We start from the raw sequence: 23949 nt of genomic DNA on the forward strand, positions 1-23949 counted from the left end.
CCTTTGCTTAGATTTGCCCCAAAGTCATCTGCATATACGGCGCACGATGCGTGTGTGATTCGTAATGATAATGATAAAACCAGATATATTAGGGTGAATCGCGACAATAATTATAATGCGCGTATTACTTTCAGATGGGTCGAACAACTTCATAAGGACAATGCGGTTCAATTTCAGTTGTACAGCTAAGGCTTAGATTTATAACCAGTCTAAATTCATTTTGGACCTGTGACCACTATCTAACAACTTAAGACCAGTTTAAGCTCATTTTGGTTCTATAGCCAATCTGACAAGACCAGTCTAAGCTCATCTTTGTTCTATAGCCAATCTGATAAGACCAGTCTAAGCTCATTTTAGTTCTATAGTCAATCTAACAACAACTTAAGACCAGTCTAAGCCCATTTTAGTTCTATAGCCGATCTAACAACAACTTAAGACCAGTCTAAGTTCATTTTTGTTCTATAGCCAATCTGACAAGTAAAGACCAGTCTAAGCTAATCTTGGTTCCATATGCAATTTAACAGCTCAAGCTAAGACCAGTCCAAAGTCATTTTGGTTTCTATAACTAATCTCTAATAACTTAAAACTAGTATGATTTAATATCAGTTTCAGTCATAACTGTGCAATATTTTCAATACCGGGTTCTTACAGATCACAGAATCCAAAATCTGATTTTCTCCCACCCTTGACCAAAAAGTAAATCCGCAATTCTCCAGTTTTCCTATTAGAACCCTGGGGCCAGTTGCATAGTCACGATTTAGACATAAGACCAGTCTAAGACCAACTTAGTTCTATCACCAATGGAACAACTTAGGACAGCTTAAGTTTTACGCTTTTTTCCACTTTTGGACTTAACCCGCAACTGCGCAACCAGCCCCTGTTAATAGTCGAGCCTTTCCAATTGAAACTGGCCCCGTGTGTCATACGTGAATGTATATAAATATGTAAATTGAATACTTCAATTTTCGATCAAATCCGACAACGGTGGGAAACAAACTTCAAGCTTAAATAATAATCAACGCGTTATCACATCACAAACCTTCGTAACGGATTGAAAAACTGTGGCCGAATAAACAACATCATGCCCGAACACGCAAAAAGTAAACGGCAAACCGTAGCTGAAGCGCCCAAATTCGACGGGGATCGGGGCCACCGAGGGGGTGGGGCGGGGTAAAAACAACACGATCGATGTTTCGAGAAAAGCGCGAATACACGACCGTAAAAATATCCGCGCTTTTCTACATTTTGATGCCTTGTCAAATGCTCGAATTTGGAATTACTGATGACGGGTAACAGTCGGCGGCGACCGGTCGCTCAAAAATTGGTTCAAATTAACGAGTGGATAGTCGACGTAGCGACGATTAAAACTTCGCGTTGTTACGACGATATCTATCCAACGGTGAACTCCAACCAAACTTTAAGCGACTGAGCCCGAGCTGCTTTTTCTATTTTAAAGGCAATTTAAACTGGTCATTCAATGAAAAACTCAGCCTCTGAAATACTTCAATTACGACCCAATATTGAAAGTCGTCGCGCAAATTTTTTCCGCAAGAGACGCGCGAGAAATTTCGACTGGTATTGATTTTGATTTTCTACATTTTAGAATCATTTGACAAGTTCGACATGAGACAAACCGCGCTTCGATATTCTACGTTCTCCTAGCTCTCGAAAGGTGGCGAGTTTAACACGAAAACATTATTCCCATAAAACAACTCCATTTTGGCCGATTTAAGTATCAAAGGAGAATTCGAAATTTGATGATAGGAATTTGTGAGTAATATCTTCATAGGGGTTTTAGAATCGAGAATATAGAAGCGCAGTGACGCTGTAGACCACACACACACACACAAGATGCGTCTAGGCTAACAACTATAATACGTTAATTCAAACTAGTCACATTTATAGCTTTAAGACCTTTCAATTATGTCGCGCCAATACAAAAGGTATATAAATGGTTGGTTTTTTAAAATTTTTGGCTTAAGACTATTTGGTAAATACAGGCCTGCGTTCAAGACCTTACTAATACTAACATTATAATATTTTAGGAATATTCCAATTTGTGGTGAAATTCAAAAGGTCTTTCCCTAAATAGTTGTCTAAATCAGGGCCTCACAACTAGTCCCATTAATATTCATTGATATTGATAGCCTCTTAAAACACTTGTTTACTTAATACTCTTAGCTATTGGCTTAAAGCTGGTAGGTGGATACGGGCATTATACAACTAGTCACATCGGTAACTTTCCAATTACCGGTAATACCAATCTTAAAGGACTCATCGTTATCATTCTTCATTAGAATCAACCTTATTCCGCCAGGTAGGCCTATAGGCTTGACGACTTTCTAATGATTTTAAAATCAACATTTTTTCATAAGGCTTGGCAACTTTCTAATGAATTGAGAATCAACATTATTTATAACGAGCGTGAGGTGGCCCACAGCGCGATGTCTGACATAGACACAGATAATGATCGACAGTAATGATAGAGAGATAGAGAGAGAGAGAGTACAGGCTGCTTACACTTGGCTTTTCCGCTGCTGCGTATGCTAGTCATAGCTCGTGATAGAGGGTTCTTACGTGCAGAATTAGGCGTAGTATCAGGCGCCACAGAAAGAGCGGTAAGCGTATCGGACGTGCCTGCTGTTAACATGAGCGAGTCGAGACTCGACAACGAGTCGCTGACGTTCGCCGCGTGTTTCTGGTTCCCGGACGGCGTCGCGGCCACCAACGCCGAGAAGTATTTCTCCTGTTCGAGACTCGTCGATGTTTCTCCGCTTGAACTTCCTGAATTTAGAAAACAGAACATTCAGCGAACTTGAAGAAGATTCAATATTTGTTTTCAAATGAATGAATGCATGAATGAATGCTCACCAGATCCTTGCGAATGATGTTTCAACATGCCCATTACTCCTTTACCGTGGAAACCGCTAGCCCTTAACAGCACGGCTTTTGTTCTCGGGTGTTTCCACGTGACGACAGGGAATCTGTGTGAGAAAAAAAGAAATTCTCAAAATTTGCAAATTCTTTTCCCACAACCCTTACACGATTTTATGCGAAACATATTCTAATAATCTAAGCCTTCATTTCCATTTTTTCCACTCACTGTTCCCTTGCATTTTAAAATGCTTGTAACAGGAGAATTTTTTATATTTTTCCCACAGCCCTTCCATGATTTTATGCGAAATATACTCCAATAATCTAAGCTTCCACATCCAGTTTTTCCCCAGTTCCCTTCCATTTTAAAATGCCCGTAACAGGACATTTCTTTATATTTTTCCCTCCCCTCTCCATTTTTTTCTTGAAAGAATCCATACTCCAGGTAACTCAAAATAGGCGTCACATGTTAAGAGGGTAGTAGGGGAAAGAGAGAGAGAGAGTAAAGTACGCTTTACCTGTATTGTCTATGACTACGAGCAAACTTTCGTATACTTTCATCCGAGATCGACTGAGGTACAACGATTAATGCCGGATAACTGAACAAGAAAGAGAATAAACATTATCAAAACTGAAGTGTGTAATTTCATATCATCGGACTCTAAGTGTTTCATCAATTTCAGTATTCCTGAAAATCACTATCAAGTCTAGCGTACATCGAACAATTACTTGTGAGCGAGTACCCTGGTCACATTGAAAATCTAGAGAAAACTAGCAAACTGCCTCGCAACTAGTTGTCTCCAGTTACTTAGTCGATGTACACTAGGTTTTAGAATATAGTCGTAATGTTGGAATAAACTACTTGCTCAACTATCACTCACTATCGATGTGGGGTTTTATATAACCAGTGTTTTCACAAGGACATTGTGCAGCGGCTCCAGGGGCCGGTTCCATAGTCATGACTTAAGACTTAAGACTAGTCTAAGACTCTTTTAGTTCTATAGCTAATGTAATAGCTTAAGACCAGTCTTAAGATTTAAGACCACTTTTGGACTTAAGTCTCGACTATGGAACAGGCCCCAGGGCCTAAATGAATTTATTTAGTACACTTGTTCCAAGAGGCGGGGGACAGCGTCTGAGGATTGTTACCTGCGCGATACGGAGTAGTTACAGTTGACGGTAGATATTCTAAACGGATCGGCGCGACGTTGAAACCCGGTGTGCGACGACGTGCAGAATCCCTGCCGCGTGTAATCGCGATACGCCGGACGTTCCATCAGTTTCTCTAGACTCTTCGGGTCGGTCGCCATCGACATCGACAACTCTTTCTCGTCGATTACTGAAATACGAGACGGTAATCATGTAGCGTGTCTCTCGAACTACAAGCTTAACTTGTAAGTGGTTGAAATTTGCTGTGTGTTGTAAACTAAAGAACTAAAGACTAGAGCGTCGCACCCTCTATAACCTGGAGGCTAACTTAATGGGGAGTGCTACTGTGGCAATCGAGGATTCCACATATGGCAGATAAGGTTCCACCAGGAGTCGCTAGTAGATAGTCAGTCGTATTGCGGGTTCCCTATTCATTCTTTTAATTCATTTTCAATCGAGTTAGTTCCCAGGTTAAAGATAATACCAGTCTATAAAACCGGGCTCTAATATCACGCCATAGTAAACTTTCATTGGTTTACTGGTCAATCCTATTATATGTAATTATTAGTAATGAGTTGAACTTGTAACGTTCATATTCCATAAACACGTGGTATGCTGTACCTAGTCATTCTGTAATAATGATTTTTTGTTCAAAACGAAAAATCTTTCTGAGTTTTGGTAGATGGATGGATAATTTGGTGATGGATGTTTTACATTTCCAGATTTTTTAATTGTGCGTTTGACGCTCTTAATTCTAAGGTTGCAAAATTAACAGCAATAAAACAATATTTTGTGGACTTTCGGCAAGTAATTGAGTGACAATTTTCCAGGATATTTGAATGAATATGGGGTATTTTCATAGGAAATTGAGGGAGTGTTGTACGAACGGGAAAATGGACTCACTTGATAAATCGTCGTCGTACGCTACACTGGAACGTCGACTCTCAGAGTCGCTATCGCCCGACCGCACGGACGTGATCGACTTCCTCGAGAACGACGGCGACGGCACGAGGAATTTCTGTTTCCGCGACGACGATGACGACGACGACGTCGTGGACGACTTCGACTTGATGCCCGCTTTACGCGCGGTTTTCATCAACGTGCGTTTCGCGAAACCCCTACAGTACGACGAAAACACATTATACAATTACATTTCTCTATTAGATTTCCGAGGTCAGCATAACTTAGCATCTAGAGTTACATCGCGAGCATCATAGAAAACTGAACAGGCTGGCGACTTTTTTGCAATTTCTTTTACCCTGACTATTCCCTGATATACACGTTGTTTTCCCTGACTTGATCTGCTAAGAATCCAATCAATTAACACAGTCAAATACTAAGACATAGACGGAAACTGTTTGATTTTACACGCGATCTGGCGATCTGAATAAATTTCCGTGACCTATCCCCGATTTTTCATTTTTTTTCCAAATTCCCTGACTTATTTAGGAAAAGAAAATTTCCAGACCGTTTCCCGATATCTAAGTAAGCAGTCCCCTTGCTGAATGTGGGAAATGACGAGAACTTACTTCAGCGAAGCGTGTTTTTCTTTTTTTCCGTGTATCGGCGTTGTTTGTTGCGGTAACAACAGCCCGGTGAATGCGAACGTGTGGAACACCGACATCGGATGTCGCAATTTACTCAACAACTTGCGGAAAGTTTCCACGTCCTCCGAACTGACCTCTTCATCAAATGCCACTTTGATTAGCTGAAAAAGAGAAACGGACGGTGGAATAACTCTGGAACAAGCGCACACTTATCATAAAAGATATCAAATTTGAACCAAAAAACGATCCCACTGAGCACCACTTAAGGCATTAAAAAGAAAGACTAACTGACATTTACCACATGGACTCAAACACATGAACCCTGGATTGATGAGAGACCAGTGTAAGACTGACTGACTGCTACCACCAGGATTCAAACGCATGAACCATAGATCAGTAAGTGAAAGACCGATGCCTGAAACAACTCAGTCGCTGTAACTCCCCCTGAGACAAATCATTACCTGGAATGTACTTGATCTTATTTGTAGTCCCTCTTGTACCCATTGGTCTATATGTGATAGATATTGCACGCCTAATTTCTTCTCTTTCGTTAACGTCGACACGGGAAAACTGCGACTGACAATCTGTTCACAAACTGAATATAAAACGACCATTAAAATCAAATATATATTTCGCCTCGAATTTCTTCGAAAAAAATAAAATCTGCGCAAACCATACACGTACCTAGAGGGTCGCAAGGCGTACCCTTGAATAGAACGCGATATGTAGTGAGAAATATGGCGCCCTCGGCCGGTATCAGCGTCGGTCCGCCCATGTTTCCGCCGGTGCCCTCTTCCCGTCCGTCCGGTATGAGATAAACGCGTAGTCCACCCATGATCACCTCCTCTCCGGGCAGCGGAGTCGGTGTCAATATCTTCGGCTGTAAGTATGAACGTGCGCTGTGAGAAACTGGCTCAATTTGCATCGATAAATTTCACAATTTTCGCAGAATCTCAATCGTATGAGATACCCAACGTAATGAATAATAATATACGAACCTTTTGTATTGGAGGGAGTCGTTTACTCTCTGAATAAACAGCTTCTAGTGTTTCTATATGAGCTGCTACTGCAACTGTTAAATAGAAACATTCGATACACGTGAATTAAACAAACCATCTGTGCTGAGGATCACTGCGATATCAACCAACTGTTCCAGGAGATCTAATGAGGCCATTTTAGGTCGGACCGAATTCAAAATTTAAACAACTTAGCAAAATACCGGTCTAAAGGTTGAATTAGATTATTATTACCAAACTTATATAGCAACTTATTTAAAATGAGCTCTTAAGTGCTGTATACATACATATACATATAAACACAAAATAAAGATGGAGAGAGGATCAACGTATCACATCACAAACTGAAATGGGGATCCTGCTGAAATGTTCGAATTTGGGTAGCCTTTGTGCTGTGATCAATGCGATGGTATAATTATAGCCAAACACTGGGAAGATTTAAACCTTTCAGTGCCTGAACACTGCAGTGCGGTGAATAAATAGGTGATTGACTTGGCTAGTACCAATAACGATACACTGCACTGCGGTGTAGACGCACTTTAGCGGTATGCTCGACATACAACAGACTTAAGGAGGAATTTTTTGAAAATTTCAAATAATCTTCAGCACTGAAAAGGTTTAATGCGACCACTTTAGGTTGAACTGAATTCCAAATTTAAACAACTTAGTGCAATACACAAGTCCTACTCGAATACCTAATCCTACTTAAAATTACCTGGTATCATTTGATGTAAGGCTCTTATATGATCTTGCGTGACGCCGCTTTCATTGCATACTTTATCGACGAACCGCGTGACCCAGCGTACGACCACCGAACTGACGTCTTCCACTTCGCGCTCGTCGAAGCCAGATTCGGCGTCGAAACTATCGCTCTCCGCGACGCTGACCATGAAATAAAACATCGAAAAATTAGAAGAAGACGATTTACAGCAACTTAGTTTAACTGTGCATCTGACTCAGTAGCCGCACTACTAAGTGCGACAGTAAATTATTCACCAAGTTGACAAGATTATTATAATTATTGCTACAGGGTGGCCACTTTCCACCCATTTACAAATCTCATTACACAAAATTACCACCCCCCAGTATCCGAGAGAAATTTCTAGGTTTAAAATTTCACAATTCACTTAATTTTCATTGAATCACGTATTGATAAAGAAACATGCGGTCAAGAGAATTATCCAAATTTGACGAGTTTTCCAGGTTTTTCGTGAAATTTGTCAAATTCCACGAGTTCTCCCTGATTCTTTTCTAGATTTCTCTAATTCCCTGAGTTTCCGAGGTTTTCTAGATCTTTCAGGTCAGTGGCCACCCTACCCACACCTCACTTAGTAGCATTGCGCGACCGTGAATTCATCACCGAATTTCATCAAATTTCACACGTCGGCTAAATTTCTACATTATTCACTCACTTCGCAGAAATTCAAAAGAATTTTTAATATCAATCTCATCAAAACACACTAACCTGTTTGTAATGTTGCTGTTACTTTTACTTTCGTCGGCGTCGATGTTAACGTGCGTGCGCGCGTGTTTACTCGCGTCCAACGGCACGCGCATATAAACCATCTGATTGCTGTAGTGAATGGCCTGACTGTAAACCGTCGACTCCTCGTTGTTGATCATCTCCGTCTGCCGGTCCTTCGCCAGCGTCGGCCACAAACGCAACTGTTCGGCGGCGATCTCCAACGCGCTCACCTCCATCGGTTTGAACGACGCCGACGTCACCGAGCGGCGCTGCGAGTCGGGCGTGTGCCCGGTCGACGACTTCCACGAGTCGCGGCCGTGATTGTTGAAGTCGCGCGATTCGCGGTGATTGTCGACGACCGGGTCGTCGTACGCCGACGAGTAAAGTTTGCGTATTCCTTTTTGCACGTCCTGATAGAACGTCGCCTCCCAGAATTGTAAGTTCATCCAGACGGCGTGTTCCTGCACGCACGTGTACGCGAACTGTAACACGTTCGTACATAATTTCTGAAATTAGAGATCATGGGAAAAACCGTCGTTATTTCATCAACCTTTTCGCGTTAATCAAGGGTCAAGAGGTGTCTGTCTACATTTAACGGGCAGTTTAAATCAGGATTCCGAATCAGACTTCCCGCTATCTCGCAATTGAAAGAAGTTTTCACCGAAACATGAGAGTAACATAAAATCAAAGTTGAATTGAAAATGAACTAGAGATTATTTTGATTTTGAGATTATTTTCATATTCTTGGGAGTAGCGGAGCTCTTTAACAGTAGAAACTACTCTCAAAGATGAATTTGTATCTCTATGGATGTTCATAGACAGATGTATCTAATGCGTAGCATAGAAAGGGCTTTAGAGGCAGTAATAGAGTTTCTGCAAATGACGTCACATCGCCATTTTGGATGGGACGCCACAATTGATTTACTATAGAAATACTATAGAACGTATTCATCACTAAAATCCATCTTTCGTTGTAAAATTTCCTGTGTTGTTGTAGCTTATACCATAACATATAGGCTTCCTCTCCAATCGGTTCCCATAGTGACATGACATCATCGTAGAACCTCTATAACGATGTTCTAATAGATTTATAAATACAATCAACGGTTACTTACCCTATAAAAAGCGCAGGCTAGCGGTAGAATGGCGGCGGCGACGCCGTTCTCGTCCATCGTCGAATCGTTCTGCAACGCTCCGTTGAGCAGACGCACGATCAAATCGAACTGTTGATGTTCCAACTGTACGCGATTCGACTGCACGTGATAACGCAGTTCCTGGACTAGAGCGAGCCGCGCCACTTTGCTTTTCAACGCGCGCAACACGGCCGGAAATATCTTACGCGCGTCCGAGATCTTGTTGTCGAATATGAAACTGACGCAGTTGCGCAACACCTCGAGGCGTCGCGCGTTCACGCTGACGAGCTGTCGACCGGTCAACGTCGCGATGTGCGGACCCATCGGCACGATGCGCGGCTGATGCGGTCGAATTTGCGATAACCTGAAATAAGCCCAAATAAAAAATCAACGAACTCTGGAATTATCACCTTTTTTCACATGTCTTACAAGAGACATTTTTTCACATTTCTTAGCAACAATATAGCAGCATTTTTCGCATAATTCTTTCAAGTCAAGGTACAACAACATAAGTGGTTACGAAGCATAATCTGGATGGATTCAAGCAAAATTTCTCAAGCTTATCTCAGGTCGAATTACGTCCCAATCAGTACTGTAACGTGCCTGAACAAGACACTTATCTTCATAACCTCTCTCTTTGCCCAGGTCGCTGTAGTTTGGACGTTATTTCTCACCAGTAAGAGAAAACTGACCCATTAGATCAATTAAAACGTGCAAACAGTTCAATGAACAACTTCCCCCACTTACTTAGATTTAACGCTTGACTTAGCGAGGCCTTCGTCAATGATTTCTTGCACTAAAACCCAGTCTAACGTCGGGAAGGGCGGCTGGTGTATACGATTATTCACTCCTTCCGTCGGTTTTGGAATCTTTTGCGTATATACTTGCGGGTTTGGACATTCCTGTAGAAATGATGAAATGAACAAACTTCAAGAAACAGCAAATCATTTATAGCATTGAACGAAAAGACCCTAAGAAAAACCGTTCACATTTCTGTTCAAATTAATCAATAATCAACAGTAAAACCTTCAGTAACATCTTTCATATTTCTGTTCAAATTAATCAGTAATCAACAGTAAGACCCTCAGTAACATCTTTGATATTTCTGTTCAAATTAATCAGTAATCAACAGTAAGACCCTCAGTAACAACTTTTATATTTCCACTCAAATTAGTCAGTAAGCAGGGGGTAAGACCCTAAGTAACACTTTTCACATTTCTGTTCAATTTATCAGTAATCAACAGTAAGACCCTCAGTAACATCTTTCATATTTCTGTTCAAATTAATCAGTAACCAACAGTAAGACCCTCAGTAACATCTTTCATATTTCTGTTCAAATTAATCAGTAATCAAAAGTAAGACCTTCAGTAACATCTTTCATATTTCTGTTCAAATTAATCAGTAATCAACAGTAAGACCCTCAGTAACACCTTTCATATTTCTGTTCAAATTAATCAGTAATCAACAGTAAGACCCTCAGTAACATCTTTCATATTTCTGTTCGAATTAATCAGTAATCAACAGTAAAACCCTCAGTAACATCTTTTATTTCATAGTTCATCCCCTCATAAACACTTTTCATATCTCAGCACATATTCTAACAAATACGATGAGCATTTCTCATCAGGCCAAAGTACAAAATCTTACAAACACTGAAAGAGTAGTAACCTTAAGCCTTAGGAGTGATTACAGTAAAAACAGTGTAAACTTACATGTATATACAGTTGACTAGCTAATTCACGTATATTTACAATTTCTCGATCGGGATTTTCATCCTCTTCTTTACGAACTTCGTGCAGCGTCGCGAAAACCTATCGATCATTACAAACATTAACAAACTTTTAAAAAGAGAATCTAACGATAAAAATATTCATTCCGTCAAAAAAAAGAAAAAGCGAACCAAATACCTCGTCGAAGAGATCGCATACTCTGTACGGCGGGCCGCGTTCAGCGACGAACGAACTGAAGCCCATACTGTCGAGGACTTTAGTGAGAAATTCTTCCTCTACCATTGCACGATGACCCAGAAAGTTTGCCTGCAAGTAGGTCACCATTTATAGAATAATAACACTTCCGAGATAGTTACAACGTAAAAGAGTCGAAGAAACAATGTAGCACAAATTATTGTGCAATCTTTACTTGGAGTGCTGAAGACAGTATTCCTGAAGATGAGTAATAGGATAAAGTCGAAATCTTGAATTAAAATACTAGATTGAGGAAATGTTACGGAGTCTATTTTTCATTCTTAGTGCAAGATTTTACATTACGGTTACCGGTAAGCACACACTGTGTGACTGAGGGTTGACTTTCTACAGGCCAGATTCTACTTTTCATTCTTTACAATAATAAACACTATTGCGTTTATTTTTCTATCTCATGACAAGTGTGAAACTCACCTTATGAAATGAGATGAATGGTTCGGGATGAATTCGTATGATCGTTAAACAAGACCGATATCCGGTAAACAGGTCAGCAAAAAACCGTATGAACACAGCACGGATCTCTTTATCCTACAAATGAAACATAACCATTCCTTATTGAGAGATGTTTCAAACATTGAGGAACGATGATTGTTTCTGGTCTCGTTACAGGCTATGATAAACCCGTGAAGACGCTTATTGCTTCTCTTACACCTAGCAATTAATATAATAATAATAATAATTGACATTTATATAGCGCAGGTATCCGAACTTGAGTCTGTTCAAATGCGCTCAAACTTGGTATTATTACCCCCAGCCTATAACTCTATTCCATGTATCAGTCATCTCTCCCTGGGGAGAGGTAACATCCGAGCAGCTGCTAGGCGCTCAGGAGTCATCTATCAGACCAGGTACCCATTTACTCCTGGGTGGAGAGAGGCAATGAGGATAAGTGTCTTGCCCGAGGACACTACGGCAATGTACGGGGTTCGAACCCATGACCTGGGTTCCCTGAGTGGAACGCTCTAACCACTCGGCCACACCGCTCCACAATTAGATATTACTGCACTAAATGGAGCCATGTGGGCAAGAGGATAGCGCATTCAAGGCTATAGGTTCAAACCTTGCACAGTACCGTAGTGTCTCTCGGTAAGACACTAATCCTCAGTACTTCTCTGCACCCAGCAATAAGATACTAGTGTACTGGTGGAGCAGTGTGGGTGACTAGTTAGATGATTTGATACCATGCCGTAGGTTCAAACTCCCCACACTACTGAACTGTCCTCTGACAAGACACATAAACTCTCAGTACCAGGCCTGATAGATGACATTGAGAAATGTGTAACGTAACTTTGGATGGTTGATATCTTGTATGAAAGTTGATAAAGAGATTTTTATTACTACTACTGACCATCATGATGAAGCCCGATGATTTCGACACGGGAGGCGGAAACGCTTCGTCAGCTGTCAGCAATTCCGGCTTCAGTATCTTCGTCAACAATCCGATCATTTTGTTGTTCAACGTTTCCGGAATCTGCGATAATGAAATGCACTCTGGGATATGAACGCTGCCGCCGTCGAGGTCGACGATGATGACATCGAGCTGAAAATAAAACACGTGAAAGCAGACGCTTGATGAGTAGAAAAGGACTCAGGGTTCATAGACTTTCAACGACTTCTTTTATTCTTATTCTAGGACTTGTATGTAATTGTCATGCTTAAAGACAAGCATGCTGCAATCTAGATTTTCCAGGCAATCTTAAAATCAGTAGATTTTAAGAGCTCAAACAGTGAACTTGGATCTTGGATCCGCAGATGATAACTAATGACTGATGCCATTCAAGGACCATGACAATGATTTTAGGATTTTAGAGCCCATTCCTTGAAACTCAAGGCCATGAACTGACCCATTGTCAGTGGTGAGATTAAGCGTCGAGTGGAATTTTCATATTTTTCATATCACGCCTTTTTACTTATCTCTACTGCATTAAACTTGGAATTTTTGAAATATGAATATTTTTCATATTTTCATACAGATCATCTCTATTGCCGTTAGTAAAATTTAAGTCAGTATTGAGATTTATGGAGGCTTGGCAGGACAAGGTAATCGAGAAGAAATGTGTGCTTTCATCGGTGCTAAATCTTGGGAGACACATAATGCGCTAGCTGGTGACTGAAAATCCTTCGACATTGTGCTACAAGTCTCGGTTAATGTAATCATCGTAATACTCACCAGCTCGGACACTTCTAGCCGATGCATCGCGTGCACGCCGGCCATGAACGGCGTCGGCGTATTCAGTACCTCTAACAGACTAGAGGGCAGCACCGGTATGTAGACGTAGCTGTATTTCAACGGGTAGATGAGCGCGGTGAGGGCGTGGCAGGCGTCGGTGAGCCGCGAGTAACTCTGCGACAGGAACAATATCTTGTGGTCGGTTAAAGTGGCAGTGAATAGGTTCACCGTATTCTGTATTCCTGCAAGTATAAACCCACGAGCGATGAGAAAATTTACAAAATAGATTTGACTGGTATCAACATTAACCTAGGTGTTAACTCAATTCATTTTCAATTTCAATGCCCATACACTAAAGGAAAAATTGATAACACAAATGTTATAGTAATACTTCTTTTATAGACTGGTTACTATTACCTTTAACCCGAGGGTTAACTCAAATCATTTTCAATTGAGTTAACCCCTGGGGCTGGTTTCATTGACTGGTTATTACCTTTAACCCCGTAGGTAAACTCAATTGAAAATGAATCGAGTTAACCCCCAGCTTAAGTAAATACCAGCCTATAAACCGGGCCCCGGGTCTATGAAACCGGGCCGAGGAGTCTAGCGTATGCGACGATGTATTATGAGCAGAAACTGATAACGTACCCATCTGTAAGAATAGATTAGCTACCGTCGTTCCGGTCGTTGGAATGCTCGGATGTAACGGCGGCTGCAGCGCCTGACGATCTCCGGCGCCGATCGAGAATCGCACCTGCGGCCCGCCAGGCGGCGGTACTTGCACGCAGCCCAATATGTTGCCGATGATCGTTTCGATTTGGTACGGTAGATTATCTATATACACCGTATATATAAGCCCTAAACAATTCTGAATAAAACAAAGCATATTCAATGTATTATTCAACGTATTAGAGAGACTGTCGTTAGGAGGGAAATGTATTTATGAAACGCTATTATTATTTTTTTATCATGATTCCGATATTTTTCCTGAATTCTACTACTACTACTACAGGAATCATGGCGATAATCAGAGTATCTCAAAACAACGCTTTGTTTCAAGGATTAATCCGTCAATGGTCCCGTGTCAATCCCGGGTTCATGGGTTTGAATCTTGGTGGTCACAGTTTCTTCGGTTGATGGTTCTTTTCTGCCCTATTTCCCCTTAATCGGGAAAAAGAAACTGCGAACCTACTGAAAATACTTTGAGTGGCACTCAGCAACCTCAGGGGAAAATAGAAACCTCAAATCATGCTCGGAGTGGCGCTCAGCGGGTGGAAGAGTGGAACCTGCTGATAACGCTACGAGTGGCGCTCAGCGCGAGGGACGTAAAATCGAGAGAGCTTTCGAACGATACTTACCCTAAATGCTTCGAAGTAATCTAACCGTGAAACGAGTACTACACTCTTCGGAGCGTACAGTAGCTGATGCGGCTGTACGGCTGGCGGCGACTCGGCTATCACGACGTCCACGGAATCCGAGTCTCCGCCCGCGAGCGGCGCCGTCGTTATGGCGCGTTGTTTCAGCGGATTCTTCGCGATCGGCTCGTTGAACGTGAGAACGGCGCAGTAGTGCCGATCGGCGTCGATGTCGGTGAGAACCGACACGAAGTACGTCGGCGGCGTCCAGTGAGACGATACCTGCCATCCTGCCGGTTGACAAAACTGCAATCGAAAAAAATCGAAGATAAGATTTTCTATATATCTATATATTGTGAGAAAAGTAAGCAGAAAGTAGGCCAGGGTGCGATCTAAACACTTGTCCGATTGCCCGGGACAATTATATCCTCATCAGGGCAAGTAGGTTATCATTATCACTCGTCCGCCGGGCTAGAGCAATTTTATATCACAAAGCTATTTTCCCACTCGATACAATGAACCCCAATCGGACTGCCTGTGAAGGGCTAGTAGTTTCTTGAGGGGGCAAGCAAAATTTCAGATATGCTTGCCCCCCGGGCAAGTGGCTTTCACTCCTTAGATCGGACCCTGCTTTCAGTGAGCCAAGATCAAGCGAGGGTTTTTGCCCAGGGTTATATTTGACCTATGACATGACCAACGGTTTTCACGAAAGCGCTAAATGGCGGAATAGACATGTTTGATAAATTTTGGCGCTGGTCAAATTATAACGTGTGAATGCTAAATGGTTCTGGAAGTGAGTCTCGTCACCTGCCACAGCATCATTATGATAGTATTTTAGTATCGAATATTTTAGTGGTGAATGAGTGATTTACATGCAGAGAGGCCTATTTTGACTCGCCCAGTTTCAGCATCTTATTTTTCAGTTATATACCCGTTCGAACGAAATAATGGTATTCAAAAACGTGGCTTAGAAACGTGGACCCGATAGCAATCATAAACTTACCAGCTCGATGCCCTGCGTGAAGGGGCAGTCGTCCCAATCTTTCTCTGGGAAGCGCTGTAAAACTTTACCGTAGCTGGCTCCGCTGCCTGTATTCAAAGACAAAGAGAACAAATTGTAAAAACAAAGAGAACAAATTGTAAAATCTAACCACACAAGCAAACTTAAATTCATTCTATAGCATTATACAATAGGACGCCTTGTATAGTGAGTGCCTGTTGGACCAAGTAAGATATACTCACTATCAGAGGTTTTCACTGTAAGGAGGGCCAGGTTCTGATGCATTGCATCCTCTTAATAAACCACAAATAAAGCCAAACACTAAATTAACCATGAAATTAAATGCTAGACGATTATACAAGAAAATTGTGGCTACACGTACTGAAGGTCCTGAAGAGTTGGCTACATGTACCGAAGGTTAGGTAAAAATTGTAGAGAAACCCGTGTTAACCGTGGGTCTAATCAATAAGTAGTTATCCTTCAAAGTGTTATCCGTCTTCACTGGTTTTACCGATAATTAGTTTTGAACGATACCTGGCCAGAACGCGTGATTTGAACGGGCCGATTGAGGAAATTAGTCAGGACCGCGCATAGGGCCTAACCGCTGGAGGTAAAATGAACGTTTTATCCCAGAAAAAGTGTTCGCTATAGAGAGGTTTCACTATAGGCAGGTACTGATGTATCTATTCAAATTTTCAGACCAGGCCAAAGGCAAGGTGCTCACTTTTACTATATCTATGACATGTGTGGGTGTTAATAAGGTCAGAATTTCAGTACCGCCTCTGTTTTCGATTCAGGTGACTGTCTGCTTGCGTGCGTGCAGCAGTCCTGTGTTGATACATAAACAAACATCGGCGATTGTTGAATATATCAATATTAGTAAATAAACCGTCCCGAGTGAGAGCACTATTTATATTTTTTTGATGTGGTGCAGTTGATAAAGACGCACTGCTGTGAATAAGCCTCATTAGTCTCGAGTTAAAAAAAATACACGACAACTCAATACTAGCTAAATCGATGCAATTGATACTGGCAACTCATGTATGGGCTAATAGGGAATGCTTTATTGTCTTATGCGAGGGGGGTACAATAATAAACTAACCAAACCAGCTATGAAACGGGACCGGTTTGTTGGCCATCCCACTAGATGGCATTGACGAAAGTAACATGTTGGTAGGATTTTTTCATTTTCAATTTGTTCGGGATCTTGGGGACCCAGTTCAGACCCAGGTTATATGAGTTAAGACTTGACTCATTAGATAACTCATTGAAAATGAAATAATCTTAACTCAGAGTTAACTCTAACTCGCAATAGTGGATCCAGTAGATTTGACTTTGTCGATAGTTAACTCATTGAAAATGAACTAATTCTACCTCAAGAGTTAACTCAAACTCACTACCATCTCCAAAATCTTATCATACAAGTCTCAAAAAAGATTGTAGATGTTGATCTAAATCACTGATCGTAGATGTCGATCTAAATCGCTGTATATCAATGAATTGTTGATGATTCATTGACAATTCTATAAGTACGTATTTTCCTGAATTTTTTATGCGCGCCTGAAATCACGCTTATCAGTCGCGTGGTTAAACACGAATTGTGATCGATGCGCTAGAGATAAAAGAGCTCTGGTGACACACGATATTGTCTGCTCAATATGTGCTCAAGCGATCTTAATCTATTTTTGATAACGTGCGGGTATCATCATCATCATCGATCTAATAGCTGTCAGCCGGTGCAGCGAGCATGCGTCTAGGTGAGAGCAGACGACCGTTTCCTCCTCGTCATTAATCATCATACGCAACGATGACGATTTAAAGACGGTCGAATTTTAAACGACGAATGGGTTACTGGCGAGGTTAATCCACCAGGTGTCGCTAGTGGCGCTGGGTTACAGCTCTTTAATGGGTTACCGGCGACAGGTGCTGCCATCTTTCATTAGAGATAAAACTAATTGCCAATTACACCAATACACCGCGATGCGGTGTACTAGCAAAGTTTGACACTGATGTATGCACCGCACTGCGGTGTAGACACAGTATGAGGGTTTGAAAGGTTAACCGAGGTGAACATAAAAATGACAGGGGTAGCTCTAAAACAGGTGTACTAGCAAAATCTGATACATCGCACTGCGGTGTAGACACACTAAGAGGGTTTAAAAGGTTAACCAAGGTGTACATAAAAATGACATGGGTTGCTTAAAAACAGTTTGCGTTCATAAAAAGAAAACATCAACTTCGTCACAATCAGCAATTTGCGAAACAATAGGCGAATGGTTAATCGGTGTAAATTGCAACACGGCGTTAATATCGCTTTTTCCTACGACACGTTTTACAGACTACAGATGATGATTCAACAGCACGTGTACCTATAGGAACGCTGCTGCTGCTGAAATAATCAACACCGCGCGCTACAACAACTAGAAAATTATTCATCAGCAAACACCGCGCGAGCAGCGAATTAAAACCAACCGGGACAACGCGACGATGATTGAGACTTGATGGGCATAATCACCGCTCATTAACCCCATACCAGTCACACGCGCGCTCGTACTGTAGTATAGTAGTAATGCGCGCGCAACACCTCCTCCTCGTGATGATAGTCATCGCTATTAGCTTTTTTTTACTACGGTTCAATTACTATCTTTACTATACAGATATAAACAGATCGGAATTACCGAGTTCAAGGTCATACGATATCCGATCTCCATATGGCGGAGGTTGGGGGGAATATCTTTACGTTAACAGACAGGTACTTGAAAAAATGACTGGCCGCTGGTCGTTCATGAGACCAGTGAACGACTGATGGACTCCTACCATAGGATTCAAACACATGAACCCTGGATTGATAAGAGACCAGTGAAAGACTGATGGACTCCTACCATAGGATTCAAACACATGAACCTTGGATTGATAAGAGACCAGTGAAAGACTGATGGACTCCTACCATAGGATTCAAACACATGAACCTTGGATTGATAAGAGACCAGTGAAAGACTGATGGACTCCTACCATAGGATTCAAACACATGAACCTTGGATTGATAAGAGACCAGTGAAAGACTGATGGACTCCTACCATAGGATTCAAACACATGAACCTTGGATTGATAAGAGACCAGTGAAAGACTGATGGACTCCTACCATAGGATTCAAACACATGAACCTTGGATTGATAAGAGACCAGTGAAAGACTGATGGACTGATACCACCAGGATTCAAACACATGAACCCTGGATTGATGAGAGACCAGTGAAAGACTGATGGACTCCTACCATAGGATTCAAACACATGAACCCTGGATTGATGAGAGACCATTGAAAGATTGACTGACTGCTACTGCCAGGATTAAATTTCCTGATTTTAAACTTTCTGAAAAACGGCCTTGAACCCCTTGGGAAATAAATGCATACTAACAGCAATAATTGAAGATATTGGATTCAGTAATGTAGAATTTATAAACAACGTCTACTGAAAAATGAAAGTTTAATGAAATCATTCGACCCTGGAAATAACCGTTAATATACAGACAGTTATAGATAGGCTGCTGCTGCTGCTGCTGTTGTACCCTAGTAAACGACCAATCTGTTTTTAAGTTCCTCGTTACGATCAATAATACCAACACACTCCCTATTAACAATTCTCTCAGGCTAACAGCGCAACGGACGCAAAGAAATCAGCCAGCCAGGGGGAGAGGCTGAGGGCGGGGGAGTAGGAGGGAGAGGAGAGAGTAAGAGGAGAGGGGGAGAAGAGAGTAAGAAGAGAGAGGGACAGGAGGGAGTAAGAGAAGCGGTAAGAGGAAAGGGAGAGGAAGGAGTGAGAGGGAGAGGAGAGAGACGAAATGAGTGGAGAGGCAGAGGGGGTTAGGGAGAAAGGGGGAAGGGAGGCAGGGGGTAGGGAGTAAATGAGAGGGGGAGGGAGTGAGGAGAGAGTAAGAGGGAAGAGGAATGGAAAGAGGAAGAGAGGATTAGAGAGGAAGGGAGGGAGGAAGGGGTGAAGCGAGAGAGCGAGCTACAGCACTGTTGAAGAGTGGAAGAATGTATGGTCGGGCAGACGGACGAACGGATGTTTCGTTGAAGGAATGTTCGCAAAAAACGCGTGTTAATTATCGCACATAATCACATATCTGTTTAGACAACAACGTTTTATTCTCTCTCTCTCTCTCTCTCTCTCTCTCTCTCTCTCTCTCTCTCTCTCTCTCTCTCTCTCTCTCTCTCTCTCTCTCTAGGATAGCAGTAAATTATTACAAACTTATCCAACATCGGTGCAAATAAATTCAGTAGTGCTTAACCCTACAATCAGTAATCACGGGTCAAATACATTCGACTTGTGCGGTTAACTATCGCGATCCCAAATATTGTGGTCTAGATTTTACTACTACTATTTTCAAATCAAATTTTACTTCCGTCAAAATTCCTCTCTCAAGTTGCGGTCTTTGAGTGTGACACGTCTTTCTGGCATTTACCAGTAAAGGTTGTTGCCCTTAGTTATCACCCTGATCGCAATCACGCGGACTTCACGAGGAGACGCTGACCACAGGATTAATTTATACCAGAGAGTGTCCTCTCCGGATACCTGATCCTTCACTGTTGGTATCCAGCCTCAAGGTTTGGTGCTATCTCAGTTTGCCTGATGATAAATTCTTCTAAACGGTGAAATCAGAAATTTGTAATGGTTTCATTTCAACTTTTAGTAACTGAGCAAAAATTGACTTTCTATTTCTTTCCATTCTAAATGCATGTCCACTTTAGTACAGTTTCTCCTGCCTATTGATGTTGATATTTTATTGCAAGTCATTTCCTATGTAACCTGTATACGGAGCAATAAAATTAAAGTTCGAGTTATCACCCTCGAGGCACACGGGATGCTGTCAAAATTGACTCGCAATCTCAATCTGCACAGGGTGCACTGTATAATGACCAAGTGATGACCTTCAAAGACTTAGTTTGACTTCAAACATTGCATAAGCGCATCACAAGGCCTATGCATGAAATTGAAAGGTTCAAGACCCAGAATCTTCAATCTCAGTATCTCAGTATTCCCTGATAATTCCTCAATTCCCATGAGAATCCCCGATTTCCCAGCAGGGAATTTGGAAACCTGCATTCCCTGATCCACAGGACCCTAATAAAGTCATTAAATTGATACGCAAAAAGATTTCTCTTCAAACGGAAACTATACGGCGAAAATTCATTCATTAGGTTTTGATTACTCATTCCCCCTGAGATATTACGATTATCACATAAACATTTTAGTTCGGAAATCGGACATGCACCAGAGAGGGAGAGAGGGAGGGAGGGAGGGAGGGAGGGAGAGAGGGAGGGAGGGAGGGAGGGAGGGAGGGAGGGAGAGAGAGAGAGAGAGAGAGAGAGAGAGAGAGAGAGAGAGAGAGAGAGAGAGAGAGAGAGAGAGAGAGAGAGCACACTCTACGAAGCACAAGAACTACGTATAGTAAAGTATTAATAGCAAACTGACATCATCGCAATACAATCACCGAGTTGGAAGAGAGAGAGGTTGTGGTACACACAGTGGTGTATCCAGCCAAGCACAGGTAGTTTAGTAAAGGTATCTTTTCGAAATCTGCTACGATCATTCAATTTAACTCGCCTCACGTCGGCAGCTTCCACTACCGCGGAGGAGGCGCTGCTCACATCGTTATATCAAAACATACGATCATCATCAGTCGGTCGGATGCATACCTATTAATGATTGCCAGATATACTTGACTATTGCGCAGCAGCAGCAGCAGCAGCAGCAGTGGCCAAGATGTTACACAAATTAACTTCCTAATCTATAACATTATAATCAAGACTTTCAGATGATTGAAAATACATTTCTTTTGTATACGAAATAATAAGGTTCTCTAAATGCAGCTGGTTTTCCGATCATGAATTGAATCTAAGAATCGTCTTATGATAGGTTGCCTATAGAACTATGTAGTGCCCCCGGCTGCACGCTAGGCTAGTTTGAGAAAGTGGTTTAAATATTGTTGGCGACTTGTTGTAATTGCCAAACATGTAGTCATTTTTGAGACCCAGGGCTATGGGCTATGCCACTTCACTTGAAAAGGCCGCCATTTTGCGAATTGCACATGATTTTCATCTCGGCGCTTATTAGCCGTTTGTTACCAGGATTAGAGGATTGTCACTATGTAGCCACATACTAGATGTCGATTTGCTGCTGATCTACAGCTCTACATCTTCACGCCGAATATCTAGCACGTCAGAAACCGAGCGACCATCAACACAGGTACCCAGCGGCCGCACAAGAGGCGACGTCGTAACAACTTCGTCGCAACGAAAATCGCTAACAAGTTACCTAGCCTGGAACAGGGTACAGGACCGTGCTACAAGCTTTCAAAGCGTCAAACACTCATTCACCCGTGACAGAATCCGATCGCAGTAGACAGATGCCCCAGTATAGAGCAGCACATCTGTCATCACGACAACTCACCTCGACGCGCGTCTGCTGCCGTTGCGACATCGACACGAATTCATTTCGCGGATTCGAATTTCATTTTATGACGATCGACGAGAGATAGTATTACGAACGTAGCAATAACCGCCGACTCGACTGACTGTGACACAATGAGAAATATCACAACGCGCAATGAAAAGAACACGGCAGAAAAAACATGACGTTTATGTAAGATGTACATACTACATAACGTATATTCGTGTATTATAACGCGTGCGCGACATTGTACAACATTATCAATCATACATAAACAATGTTACGTAAGTCGTATTCCATAAATAATAAATAAAACCATTTACTGCCTTCATTTATAGGTTTATATGAGGCTTGAGTAAGAGAACAAGTCAAGGAACAAGTCAGAGAACAAGTCCGTACTTCAAATGACATCAAAAACGTTTAAGACGCAATGAATTTGATTCGGAAAATTAGGATCTCATATTTTACATCACGTGGCACAGTCAGGTTGTTTTTTTAGGAAGATTTGCCGAGATAACTATTCGTGTTCTATATCGAGGCTTAAGTCAAGACCATTTCTAAGATTTAAGATAATCACCAGTTCCATTGGGACTATCGTCACTGTACGTGATACGGAGATACTCGGGAGAAATTTCAGGATTTGAACCCCACGTATGCATGCATGCATGTAACACGCCCGCGGACAAAAACCAACGGGCACCAGCGGGCCGCCCTCAATGACTTTAAATATGATAATCATTTTTTCATAGACAAACTTATAGCAGCAAGTCTGGGCCGCTTGCACATCGTTGACATAGTCAAACTTGCAGCAAGTATGGGGTCGGTTCCACAACTAGGTATCATTGACATAGCCAAACTTGCAGCAAGTCTGGAGCCGCTTGCACAACTGGGCCAAACTTGAAGCAAGTATGGGGTCTGTTCCACAACTAGGTATCATTGACATAGGCAAACTTGCAGCAAGTCTGGAGCCGCTTGCACAACTGGGCCAAACTTGAAGCAAGTATGGGGGTCGGTTCCACAACTAGGTATCATTGACATAGCCAAACTTGCAGCAAGTCTGGAGCCGCTTGCACAACTGGGCCAAACTTGAAGCAAGTATGGGGTCGGTTCCACAACTAGGTATCATTGACATAGCCAAACTTGCAGCAAGTCTGGAGCCGCTTGCACAACTGGGCCAAACTTGAAGCAAGTATGGGGTCGGTTCCACAACTAGGTATCATTGACATAGCCAAACTTGCAGCAAGTCTGGAGCCGCTTGCACAACTGGGCCAAACTTGAAGCAAGTATGGGGTCGGTTCCACAACCAGGCATCAATGACATAGCCAAACTTGAAGCAACAGCATGGGGTTGGTGGCACACCCGGGCATCACTGACATAGTCAAACTTGCAGCAAGTCTGGGCCGCTTGCACAACTGGGCATCACTGATGCAGCCGAACTTGCAGCGAGTCTGGTTTTCAATTCTAATCGATAACCTATATAAACCAAGCGTAATTCAAGTGGTTATTCTTTTTGCTGAAAGGTCATGGAAAAAACGGATCCGCCGTGTGTACAATCAGAGTCGGAGTAAAACACTTCACAAACCGTGTAGTTCCAGTGTTGCAGAGACTATCTATGGAAACTGGAGGAAGAAGATCTAAACTAAATATATGTCAAGAGACTGTGCAGGCTAGATGAAAGGGGAGCTCGTACGCAATACTTTATGGAAAGGAACTCGTGCAAATGTCACGATGAACTGCACTTTATGGGGGGAATGTTGCACTTTAGGGGCATCAAGAAGCTCGTGTTGTGTCAAAAATGGAAGCGCTA

At 42.1% G+C, this 23949-nt stretch overlaps 1 protein-coding gene across 1 annotated transcript in view; it reads right to left on the minus strand.

Moving 5' to 3' along the window:
• Positions 1-23949, minus strand: part of LOC141913245 (myotubularin-related protein 13-like) — a 41488-nt gene that overhangs the window by 12182 nt on the left and 5357 nt on the right. The window contains exons 2-22 of the mRNA XM_074804711.1: positions 15695-15780; positions 14695-14997; positions 13985-14204; positions 13337-13578; positions 12515-12706; positions 11581-11694; positions 11092-11220; positions 10897-10995; positions 9932-10086; positions 9167-9548; positions 8052-8557; positions 7302-7468; positions 6569-6642; positions 6255-6450; positions 6032-6165; positions 5553-5731; positions 4927-5141; positions 4024-4213; positions 3393-3473; positions 2872-2984; positions 2521-2784 (exon numbers count right to left, since the gene is read on the minus strand). Coding sequence (XP_074660812.1) covers positions 2521-2784; positions 2872-2984; positions 3393-3473; positions 4024-4213; positions 4927-5141; positions 5553-5731; positions 6032-6165; positions 6255-6450; positions 6569-6642; positions 7302-7468; positions 8052-8557; positions 9167-9548; positions 9932-10086; positions 10897-10995; positions 11092-11220; positions 11581-11694; positions 12515-12706; positions 13337-13578; positions 13985-14204; positions 14695-14997; positions 15695-15780 — 4041 coding nt within the window. The remainder of the gene's footprint in view (positions 1-2520; positions 2785-2871; positions 2985-3392; positions 3474-4023; positions 4214-4926; positions 5142-5552; positions 5732-6031; positions 6166-6254; positions 6451-6568; positions 6643-7301; positions 7469-8051; positions 8558-9166; positions 9549-9931; positions 10087-10896; positions 10996-11091; positions 11221-11580; positions 11695-12514; positions 12707-13336; positions 13579-13984; positions 14205-14694; positions 14998-15694; positions 15781-23949) is intronic.

The sequence above is a fragment of the Tubulanus polymorphus genome, chromosome 11 (genome assembly GCF_964204645.1).
Source record: "Tubulanus polymorphus chromosome 11, tnTubPoly1.2, whole genome shotgun sequence".
Taxonomy (NCBI): Eukaryota; Metazoa; Nemertea; class Palaeonemertea; order Tubulaniformes; family Tubulanidae; genus Tubulanus; species Tubulanus polymorphus.